The 11,919-nt window shown below is 49.4% G+C and overlaps 1 protein-coding gene across 1 annotated transcript in view; it reads left to right on the forward strand.

Moving 5' to 3' along the window:
• Nucleotides 1–9,888, forward strand: part of AHCY (adenosylhomocysteinase) — an 11,652-nt gene extending 1,764 nt beyond the window's left edge. The window contains exons 2-10 of the mRNA XM_006727484.3: nucleotides 1,564–1,754; nucleotides 2,854–2,929; nucleotides 4,414–4,563; nucleotides 5,677–5,789; nucleotides 6,255–6,462; nucleotides 6,551–6,638; nucleotides 6,739–6,856; nucleotides 7,715–7,909; nucleotides 8,988–9,888. Of these exons, the coding sequence (XP_006727547.1) occupies nucleotides 1,564–1,754; nucleotides 2,854–2,929; nucleotides 4,414–4,563; nucleotides 5,677–5,789; nucleotides 6,255–6,462; nucleotides 6,551–6,638; nucleotides 6,739–6,856; nucleotides 7,715–7,909; nucleotides 8,988–9,119 (1,271 nt within the window). The 3' untranslated portion in view covers nucleotides 9,120–9,888. The remainder of the gene's footprint in view (nucleotides 1–1,563; nucleotides 1,755–2,853; nucleotides 2,930–4,413; nucleotides 4,564–5,676; nucleotides 5,790–6,254; nucleotides 6,463–6,550; nucleotides 6,639–6,738; nucleotides 6,857–7,714; nucleotides 7,910–8,987) is intronic.
• The last annotated feature ends 2,031 nt before the right edge of the window (nucleotides 9,889–11,919 follow it).

The following is an 11,919-nucleotide window of genomic DNA, read 5'->3' on the forward strand; positions in this document are numbered from 1 at the left end:
TCTTTGCTCCGCAGGAAGCCTGCTTCTCCCTCTCCCACTCCCCTTGCTTGTGTTCCCTCTCTCGCTGTGTCCCTCTCTGTCAAATAAATAAATAAAATCTTAAAAAAAAAAAAAATTTCCAAAGAGGGGTCAGAATTGGTGATGGCCTGCCAAGGTGGATGGGTGGGGGTGGGGTGGGAGGGTGAAAGGGGAGGGGGTGTATATTGAGGCACTGTGGGAGTTGTCCCTCCCATGAGGGAGGAATATTTTCTTCTCTGAAATTGTTTAGAGGTACAGTAGGAAGTGGACTTAGTTTTATTTATTTATTTATTTATTTTTAAAAAGATTTTTATTTATCCATTCAACAGAGATAGAGAGCACAAGCAGGCAGAGCGGCAGACAGAGGGGGAGGGAGAAGCAGGCTCTCCGCTGAGCAGGGAGCCCGACGCGGGGCTCGATCCCAGGACCCCGGGTTCATGACCTGAGCCAAAGGCAGCCACCTAACTGACTGAGCCACCCAGGCACCCCATGGACTTAGTTTTATTATTTGTTACTATTAAATTCTCTACGGTCCTTTCCCTCCCACCCACCACCTCTTGGGGTGATTGGCAGGATCTAAATTTCCCTAAAGATAAAAATCACCAGGAGTCCCCTCATCCTAGAACTATTGAATCTTTTTTTCCAGGGTAGATTTACAAGTATGCCTGATGACTCTTACCAGGGAAGTTTGTAACCACTGACCTAGGGAATGGGCTAGTGTGGCCTGGGAGAGAGAAAGGGTGAGATTATTAGAGAGAAGAGTATTGAGATGGTGAGAGAGCTCATTATAGTATTCTTTCCTGTCTGAGAATTTGGACAAATTTGAGACATTTGGGGTGGCAGATAGAAGCCAAAATATAACTCTCATTACTGATAACATCAAAGCCAGAGGCTTTGTAGATGAGCGTTGCAGTCCGATGATCCTGCTAACAAACTGCCAAATTCAGCAGTTACCTTCCAGGTACAGGCAAGGGGAGCTTAGGTAGGTCTCCAGAATGATGACTTGGAAGATGGAGCGCCGGGAGCCAAAATCTTTAGGGAATGAGGGGGTTGGTAGGTGACATCAGAAAGGGTAGTGGGGGGCACCTGGGTGGCTCACTTGGGTGACTGCCTTTTCAGGGCTCCCTGCTCAGCGGGGTGTCTGCTTCTCCCTCTGACCCTCCCCCCTCTCATGCTCTCTCTCGCTCTCTCATTCTCTCTCAAATAAATAAATAAAATCTTAAAAAAAAAAAAGGGTAGTGGGAGGTATGTTATAGGCTGATAGCTATTTTTCAAGGGGCACTTACTTGTGTTGTAATTTTCACATACCTGTGTGATTCTTTGTTTACATGTGTTCTCCCACAAGGCTGTAAGCTGGGGTTAGGCAGGGACCGTGTCTGTCTTTGACTGCCCTGGCTCCCTAAGTCCTTGTTGAATGAGTGAGAGTGCGGTGACCAGATTGCTCACTTTAGTGTTTTGTGTCCACAAGTGGATGAGTGAGAATGGTGGTGTGTTGTGGTTGGGAGGAGGCGGCTCATGGAACTCCCATCCATCTTGGCCCTGCAGCCGACATCAGCCTGGCCTCCTGGGGACGCAAGGCCCTGGACATCGCGGAGAATGAGATGCCGGGCCTGATGCGCATGAGGGAGATGTACTCGGCCTCTAAGCCCCTGAAGGGTGCCCGCATCGCTGGCTGCCTACACATGACTGTGGAGACAGCTGTCCTCATTGAGACCCTCGTGGCCCTGGGTGCAGAGGTGAGGCCCTCAGCATTTCCTGTGGGGGGTGGAGAAGTCCAATGCGGTGCCCCTGGGGCCCAGCAGGGGCTTCAAGCTTGTCACAGTGCCACCACCCTTTGTGGTGACTATTCTTATGCATATTTTTGCCCTGACTGGAAGATAGTTTGAGTTCCTTCAGCTCACATCCTCCTGACTGAGGAGCTCTGGGTAGCAAAAACTCAACGGTGATGTCCCACTGAGTCATCTAAGGACTGCCTCTCATTGGCCCTCCCAGGGTCACAGGCCCGCCATGGAGCAATCATGGTGCCAGAAGGATGGTGTGCTCTCCTTGTTTCAGCCTGGGTTATAAGTACCAATGGCTGGCAGCTCTTCTAAGCTCTCTGGGAGTTTTGGAGTAAGATGGTTTCCCAAGACGGGGCAGGAAGAGCAGCCAAAACCAACTAACAGAGTATACCAACATTCAGTCCTTGGACCTCTTACTTCTTTTCAACATTCACACTCAGTGGTCTGATTTTATGGCTTTAAATACTGTCTGTATGACTCCCAAATATACGTGTATATATGTAGCCTGGACTTCTCCCTGCAACTCCAGCAGCCGATGTGTCAGTCATCTCCACTTAGAGATCTAACAGACATCTCAACCTCAACATGTCCAAACTCATGATTTCCTGTTCCCCTCCTCTTCCTGCAGTCTTCCTTATGTAAGTAAATGGAAACACCAGCCTTCCAGGTTCTCTCAGTTCCTCCCCGACTCCTTTTTCTCTCTCCCCAGCGACTAATCCCACAGCAAATTCTGTCATCGCAACCTTCAGAATAGACCCATCATCACCTCCACTGCTACCATTGCATTTCTGGTCTGAACTCTTAACAGCAGCTTCTTCACTTGTCTCCTTGCTTCCTTGTGGAGCCCTTTGCCCTCCACACAGCACCAGGTGATGTTTTAAAACCTAAATTGGGTTTCGTTAATGCTCTGGCTCCAGTCCACTCACCAGTTGTCCGCAGCCTATGGTTGAAGAACCTGCCAGACCTCTTCCCGCTCGATGCAGGGCTTTGCTGGGTCTCTACCCAGTGGCTAAGCTGTCTGTGACCAGCAGCCGTGTCTTGTTGGCCGTTCTAGGTGCAGTGGTCCAGCTGCAACATCTTCTCCACCCAGGACCATGCAGCTGCTGCCATTGCCAAGGCTGGCATTCCAGGTGGGCCCTGTTTGCTGCCGAGGGATGTGGAAGTGCATGCTGGGGCTCTGCTTCTCCCTGTTTGCTTCACTGACCCCCACTGAGACAGGTTTTCCCATGGCGGGGGAGAGGAGTCATGGTTGAAGAATTCTAGTCTAGTAATTTAAGGAAAGAGTTGTTTTGTCCCACTGTCATCTAAAATCCTATGAAACGCACTTATTGGCTCATCTCAAACCATGTATCCAGGGAGGGTGGGATCTTATGATTGGGAACCACATGATGTTGAGGAGAGGAAGTTCCTTAAAGGAAGACGCAGGCCTATTTCCAAAAGAATCAGGGAGGGATACCGGGCAGAAAAAGAGCCTCAGAGGTCCGCTGCCTAGGGTCTGATGGTCTAGGGGGCTGAGGAAAGACTTTATCACAAGCTGCTAGAGAAACAGGCACACGTCTGCTGGGATTTGGGGAGGGAAGTGGTTAGCTCTGATGGTGATTAATTAGGACATTCACAATTCCCTCTAACCACCATAGGTTTGGGTCGGGGAGGAGCCTTCCAGAGCCTGGACTGGCAGGTCCCCCACTGCTGAGCCTTATTTGGCTCCATGACCCTTTTCTGGGAAAGGCCTTGTTTTCAAGACCACTGTCTGCTGTAGTTTGGGGGAGGGGGCAGCTGGGCCTGTTTGGCCAGTTTCGTTTGCTCACAGGAGATTCATGGGAGCCCAACATCAATGACCCAGTCTGGGCTGGCAGTTAGGAGTCCTGGATTCTGGAATGCCCATGCTGAGTGACCTGGGCACCTTTTAGCCCCTCTCTGGGCATCTGTGAATGATAATGATGGTCATGCCTGCCTCAGAGTGTTACTGTGAGGAAGGATGAGATGGAGCATGAGGTCGTCGGACTAATGTCTGGCACAGAGAAAGTGCTCCATGCATAGTAGCTGCTATTAATAATTCTTTGGCCAGACTTAGCCCAGGACAACCCACCACAGAGACTGCTGGGCCCTCAAGTCCTTCCAGTGCAGAATGCATCTTGGATCTTGGCTCGTGGGTCCACCTAAGTTTGGCTCACTGATCCTGTAGCACCTTCATTCCAGCGGTAGACATTGTGGGTGGGAGCCCCGGTCACTAGGCTGATGTCCCAGTCCTTGGGGCCCAGACAGAAGGGGGTGGGGAAGGAAATAATTATTTCCAGATACCTATATCTGGGGGGCTGTACTTGGCTTCCGTCTCACTTAAGCAGTACTATTGGAGATGAAGAAACTGAGACTCGCAGAGGTAAAGTGATTTGCTCAAAGTCACACAGCTGGTGAATGTAGAACCAGGATTTGCACTCAGATCTATCTGGTTCCAAGTTCTGTTCTTTTCACCGCCTGAGTCCTCAGAGGGCCTGGAGGTGGCTAGGGATGGGAATTTGGTAGGAGATCGAATTGGCTGTGCTCAGGTGGTTCCCTGGAGCAGGCATCAGTGGGGAGGGCCAGGCCCTGACGTACCGTGCCACTCGACCTCCAGTGTACGCCTGGAAGGGTGAAACGGACGAGGAGTACCTGTGGTGCATCGAGCAGACGCTGTACTTCAAGGACGGGCCCCTCAACATGATTCTGGATGACGGAGGCGACCTCACCAACCTCATTCACACCAAGTACCCACAGCTCCTGTCAGGTAAGTGGGGTAGGGTAGGTGGGTGGGCAGGGTGTTGATAGTCTAGATGGGGCCTGCTTGCCCATGTGAAAGCAGCAGGCCTGGCAGAACTCCACTGCCTAGAGCAGCCCATTCTGTGGAAAATGGGAAGATGGCAGGCTCCTGCAGACATGTTGGGGCCTGTCCTCCTGATTTCTGATGGTGTGGGGCTGAGGCAGTGGGGGGAGGCCTGGCTCAGGTCTGGTTTGAGGGCAAGCATAAGGCCAGGGCTGGGAACAGCTGGGAAGGAGTCAGCTTTGTTAAATCAGGGTGGGAAGGAATGTAGAGGGGGGGTAGTGAGTACAAAGGCCCTGAGGCAGGAAAGAATGGACTATTCAGGAAAGTGAACGGAAGCCAGCTTGGCAGCTTCCTTCACTGGGGAGAATTGCAGGGTGTGGCTGGAGCTTTAATTAAGGGCAGATGTGTAAGGACTTAACAGGCCAAGAGAGAAGAGTTTGGCTTGATTCTGAGAGCAAAGAGAAGTAATTGGGTGGTATTGAAAAGATTTATCTGGGGCGCCTGGGTGGCTCAGTCGGTTAAGCGACTGCCTTTGGCTCAGGTCATGATCCTGGAGTCCCGGGATCGAGTCCCGCATCGGGCTCCCTGCTCAGCGGGGAGTCTTGCTTCTCCCTCTGACCCTCCTCCCTCTCGTGCTCTCTGTCTCTCATTCTCTCTCTTGCAAATAAATAAATAAAATCTTTAAAAAAAAAAAAAGATTTATCTGAAAATATATACATTAAAAATGGCTGCTGGCTTCTGTGTAGAAGATGGGTCGTGGCTGGGAGACCAGGCAAGAGATAATGGTGGCAGGGACTAGGGCGGGGGCAGTAGGAATGGAGAGCTTAGGGATTGCTGGGAGACAGAATCCTTAGGCCTGGTGATGGTGGTGACTCGTCTTGCATGCTGGCCTGGAGGATCGGGTGACTGGTATCAGTCAGAGATGGGAACCCAGAAAGAAAAGCAGCTTTTGGGGGCAGAGATGAGGAATTTGGGTGAGTTGAGGTGTGGGCTCTTTGAGGCTCTCGGGGTCTCATCCCAGAGGCACCGCCGTTATCCCTTCCTGGCCTTAGCCTCATCCCCTCCTCTCTTGTCCAGGCGTCCGAGGCATTTCTGAAGAGACCACAACGGGGGTCCACAACCTATACAAGATGATGGCCAACGGGAAGCTGAAGGTGCCTGCCATCAACGTCAATGACTCTGTCACCAAGGTGAGTCTGTGGGGCAGTGTCATGTTCAGCTGTTCATTCCCAGTGCAGCTCAGGAGTAGGCCTCTGAAGAAAGGCCCCTGGGAAGGCTGTAGGCTAGGGACTTGAAGCCCTCATTTGAGGGGGAGGGTAAAGGGGTAATAAGTGACTGAGGGTAATAAGTGCATTAAAGAGGGAGGAACGATACCATGAGTTTTAGAGCTGGGCAGCAAGAGCTTTAAAGTGAAGCAGATTCTAGGCAATCTGTCTTAGCAGTTGATCCTTAGGAAGCCTTCTAGACTGGCATAGAAAGGCGAGGGAGAACGTCTTGGGCTGATTCGGACAAGGGGCATATGAGCACATTAGCTGGTGGGGAGAAGTCACGAGAAGTGATCGGCCCAAGACCCACTAGGCCAAGACGCTGAGAGTAGGTCCGAGGCCCCAGGGCCTTGCCTGGCCCCGCCACCCCTCTGCCCCCTCTTCTTTCAGAGCAAGTTTGACAACCTGTATGGCTGCCGGGAGTCTCTTCTAGACGGCATCAAGCGGGCTACAGATGTGATGATCGCAGGCAAGGTGGCAGTAGTGGCAGGCTATGGCGATGTGGGCAAAGGTTGTGCCCAGGCCCTGAGGGGTTTTGGGGCCCGCGTCATCATCACGGAGATCGACCCCATCAATGCACTGCAGGCTGCCATGGAGGGTACGATAGGGCAAGGGTTGGATGTCAGCCACTGGGGCCAGAGGGGCAGGGCCACCCTGGATGACCCGTGGACACCGTCTCTGCGCAGGCTATGAGGTGACAACTATGGATGAGGCCTGTCAGGAGGGCAACATATTTGTCACCACCACAGGCTGTACTGACATCATCCTTGGCCGGTAGGTGCCCCGTTGGGGGTCACAGGGAGCGAGGAAGAAGGCGGGCTTGGGGCTGCTCTTTGTCCCTGACAGTCTTCCATGGGTCGGCACTCCCCAACAGGCACTTTGAGCAGATGAAAGATGACTCCATTGTCTGTAACATCGGACACTTTGACGTGGAGATTGATGTCAAGTGGCTGAACGAAAATGCTGTGGAGAAGGTGAACATCAAGCCCCAGGTGAGAAGCCCCAGCAGGGTGGGCAGATGGAAGACCGAGGGGGATGGGTTTGTGGGCTGGTCACCAAGGAGGGTAGATGAGGAGGCTCTGGCAGCCTGGGCAGTGGAATGGGGGAGGACGAGGGCCTGGCTTTAGGGCCACTTAAATCAGAATCTTAGAGTGACACCAAGGCATCCCCATTTTTTTTTTTAAAGCTCCCAAGATGATTCTGCTGTGCAGCTAAGGTTGAGCACCACTCCAACTTTGACTAAGCATGATGATTGAGAACATGGGATTTGTCTTCAAAATGTCCAGGCTCAAAGTGCAGCAACTTAACCCTTTAAACTTCAGTTTCTCTATCTGTGAAATGAGGATAATAATAGTACTTAAATCATAGGGTTATTAGTAGAATCAAATGTGATAATTATACACACACACACACACACACACACACATACATATACATATAAAATTAGTTTGTGTATGCTCTTAGCCCAGGGCACATGGCAATAATAATAACAACATCAGCTAATACTTACTAAGTACTTAGTATCTGCCAAGCCATGTGTCAAGTGCTTTACACGTGTCAGCTCATTAAATTCTAACAGCAGACCCGTGAGATCTGTAGCTCAGAGCTACAATAAATACTAATAAACATTGTATCTTAATAAATATTAATATTCTTAATATTAATAATATTAATATCTTACTAATGGTGAGTGCCAGGCCCTGTGCTGGGGGTTGTTCTAGGACAGTCCAGTCCCTTCACAGACACTGTTGGAGGCAGGAAGGCCTGCTGGACAAGAAGGTAGGATGAGGCAGGGATGGACATTGGGAAGAGTGCCCCGCCTACCCTCACTGCTGCTCTGCCCGTTGCAGGTGGACCGCTACTGGCTGAAAAATGGGCGCCGGATCATCCTGTTGGCCGAGGGCCGGCTGGTCAATCTGGGCTGTGCCACGGGCCATCCCAGCTTTGTGATGAGCAACTCATTCACCAACCAAGTGCTGGCACAGATAGAGTTGTGGACCCACCCAGACAAGTATTCTGTTGGGGTCCACTTCCTGCCCAAGAAGGTGGGTTTGGATTTCTGCCCTGTTAGGGGTCCTCCCAGGGTCCTCCATGGGGCAGAAATCATTCTCTCCATTTAAGGGAAGAGGAAACTGAGGCCCAAAAGCAGGGAATGACTCCCAGAGAGTGGCTGTTGTCATCTGAAGGCTTGACTGGGGCTGGAATATTCACTTCATGTCAGTGTTGGCAGGTCTCAGTTCCTCGCCGCATGGGTCTATCCCCATAGGGCTTAAGTGTCCTGATGAGGACCACCACATGGGTTTGTCCCCATGGGGCTGCTTAAGTGTCCTGACGAGGTGGCAGCTGGCCTTCCCCTAGAGTGAGTGATCTACGGGAGAGCAAAGGAGGAAGCTGCAAGTGCCTTTTAGGACCTCGTCTCCAAGTCTCACAACATCATTTCCGCTTTATTCTCTTCATTAGAAGTGAGTCACTCAGAGAGTGAGGAATTGGCTCTACCTCTTGAAGGAAAGGGTATTATGAATTTATGGACAAAGAATTTAAGGATATATTTTAAAACAATCACAACCATTTTAATCTAAAAGGGAACTCTTGGCTATATAACAGAGAAGTCTAAGAGTCAGACAGTGGACCTAGGGATTCATCTTCCTCTGTGTCGTGGCTGTTTTCTTTACATTCACTTCACTTGTCAAAAAGACTTGCCACTGACGAGCTGAGATCCATACCTTCCCTGTTTAAGATTCCCTCCCTGTTACAGAAATTGAAGAATCCCTGTCTCTGTCATAGAAAATATGTTCTGTCCATAGATAAATTCCAGAGCAGCATTTGGCTGGTTGCTTGGGTTGGTGGAGGGTGAGGAAGGAGATGTAGTTGATGGTCTCACCAAGGCTCCTTGGAGGGGGGTACGTTGCATGATTCCCTCGTGAGGAAGGGGATCTGGGCAGCCAAAAACCACATCCACTGAGGCTGGCTGTGAGGATAGAATGAGGTAATATGTACACATACGTGTTACAACATGTATGACAGATACTTCGAGAGTAATTCTTGTCTCTGTTGGTAGCTGGATGCAGGTAAGGGGTCCCAGAGCATGGCACTGATTCTAGATCTTCCTGTGTTTCTCTCCAGCTGGATGAAGCAGTGGCTGAAGCCCACCTGGGTAAGCTGAATGTGAAGCTGACCAAACTGACTGAGAAGCAGGCCCAGTACCTGGGCTTGTCCCGTGATGGCCCCTTCAAGCCTGATCATTACCGCTACTGAGAACCAGGCCTTTTGTTTGCCTTATAACTGCTGCCCTTGCTGGGGTCCCACCTCTCTTCCCCAAGAGCAAATGGCACCAACTTTGAGATAGTTTTGTTAATGTCCCCCACTTACTCCCCAGAGCTAGTCACTCTGTCTTTGGCCTCTGGTGCATCCCTCATACTGTTGTGAGTGTGGCAGAGGGAATTGAGAAGCCCCTTCTCAAGCCCTGGTCATGATAGAAGTACACAGGAGATACCCACAGGGAACCATGAGCTCAGGGGTTTTGGAACTGCTCACTTAGTCCTTACTTGGGTTGGAAGTCAGCAATGGTGGTCACAAAGTGCATGCACTTTACCATCTAGACCCTCACCTGGCCTATGGACTTTGTACACATGTTCTTAGTTGACTGGTTCACTGGTTCCTCAGCCCATGACAGATGAGAACAGGGAGGAACTTTTGAGGGTTTGATGCCCCTGAGAGCCCGCCTTAGTGCTAGGGGAGGTTTCACAGAACAATGAGGTTAGTACTTTCAATTTCTATTTTACAGACGTTAGAATATACTGTAAGGGACAGCCAAAAAAGGGTAAGAGAAGTGACAGCCAGAGGTTGAGAGAGGCCAGAGAATCATTAAAAGCAGGCATAGATCTACCACCTCTTTGTAACATGATGGTTCCTATCACAACCCTGGATCAAAAAGATTAATTTGGTTTATAATGTTTAATTAACGTTTATAATGTTAAAAGAGAGCAGGAAGGTGGGTAAATAAAAATTTTGGTGCCTGAAAGAATTCTGAGCCTTTGTTATGTAGATAATCTACAGCCAACAATATATGGCATGAGTAAGAAGTAATAGTTGCGTGCTGATGAAGACAACGGGTTGTCTGCAGTGTGGCGTGATAAAGGCTGCAGGCAAATCTTTGGACTTGGAAGAATGGGTAAAGTGAAGAGAGAATTCTATCTCTTGAGACATGTCTTGTAAACAGCCTGTTTTTTAACCTAATCTATCATTTAACAGGTGAATTTAGCCCACTTATATTTACTGTAATCCCTATTCAAATTTTTTCCTCTACCATATATTTTTGTGTGTTCCCTTCATATTTTCTTTTTCTCCCCCTTTATACTTTGGGTTGATCCAGTGCTACTTGCTGGGGCGGGGGGGGGGGTAGGGGTGGGGGAAGCTATTATTTATTGAGCATCTACTGGATGCTAGGTGCTTCATAATTGATTTTCTTTATTCTCACAATAAGCTTAGTAATAATGTTACCCTAATTTTATAGTTGAGAGTGGAGACTCATAGAGATTAAATGTCTTTCCTAAAGTCCCACAGTTTATAAAAGGCCACTTAGAAATTGAGGTCCCTCCTATTTGCTGAAATGGTCGTATATTGAACTCTGTGCTGGTCTTGGAAGTCAAGAACCCACCTGGAAAGGGTAACTGGAGACTATTCTAAGGGTCATTCACTGGATGGAGGGCCTGATGGGGATATTGGGATATTTGAGACCTGACCCTAGCCTTCTGGGATCTCAAGCTAGAGGGAGAATGCACTTCCAAAACAGCTGCCATCTGCTGGCATTCCTTTTTCTCTGCCCAGCTTTAGAATTCAGTCCCTGCCAGTAGTAGGAGAAAGGCAGCAGGGAAGAGGTGATGCTTGAAATGGATTTTGAAAGAACTGATGATTTTTAACAGGAGGAATTGACGGCAAGGGCATTCCAGGCAGAAGAACCGCTAAGCAAGAGTGAGTTGAGGGGATGGGGTAGGAAGGAGTTGTTTGGCTGTAGTTAGGGGGAGCTCTGAGGTAAAGGGCTCGAAAGGTGGCCTGGGGGATAGGAAGGATAGGCTTTGAACACTAAGATGAGATCTCTGGTTTTAATTCTTGAGCTGCACAGACTCCTGAAATGTCCCTACTTGACTGAACATTCCACAAATGTGGTTTGTTCTTTTTTGTATTCTCAGCCTCTGGCTATGAGGTGGTATTATTCCCATGTCCTCCTAATGAGGGCAGAGGTTCAGAGAAGCCAAGTGGCCTGACTCCAGGTCATACAAGACGTTGTATGCATATATGATATGACTCCACTGTAAATAATTTTACGAATTTTGGTACTTCAACGATTACCAGTAACAAATGACATAGGACCCACTTCTCAACTGATTGCGACACTAATGGTCAAACAGAAAGATCCATTACCATGCCCACCGCTGTTTCTTGCATACCTAATTGTTCATCAGGCATTGTGCTAAGAAAGTGCTTATTTATTCCTTGTGATAACCTTGTAGGGACTTGAATTCCTGTTTTACAGACCAGGAAACAGGCTATGAGAGGGGCCATGAGAGTGAACTGGCTTTTGTACTAGGTAGGATTCTGAGCCCCGATCCAAGCCCTATCCATACCCACAGGCCCAGGTTTAGGACTTCCCAACATTTGGATCAGTAACTCTGGAACTGTAATACAGATCCCCTAAAGGCAAGACTTCCACTAGAGAGTGCTGCCCACAGCACCCACCTCAGCAACTCTACCATTGTGGTCTTTGGGACAATGACTTCTCAGTGGAAAAGAGGGGCAAGCCACTGTTCCTCTGAGCCAGAGGTTAGACACATGGCAGTCATGCTGCTCCCTCCAAGAAGCCCCTGCCTTTGTTTTTTTTTTTAAGATTTTTTTAAAGATTTTTAAAATTTATTTATTAGAGAGAGAGCGCAAGAGGGGGTAGGGTTAGAGGGAGAAGCAGACTCCCCGCTGAGCGGGGAGCCCGACGTGGGACTCGATCCCGGGACTCCGGGATCATGACCTGAGCCGAAGGCAGTCGCTTAACCAACTGAGCCAC

This window comes from Leptonychotes weddellii, chromosome 10 (genome assembly GCF_054177405.1).
Source record: "Leptonychotes weddellii isolate Sample4059 chromosome 10, ASM5417740v2, whole genome shotgun sequence".
Lineage (NCBI taxonomy): Eukaryota > Metazoa > Chordata > Mammalia > Carnivora > Phocidae > Leptonychotes > Leptonychotes weddellii.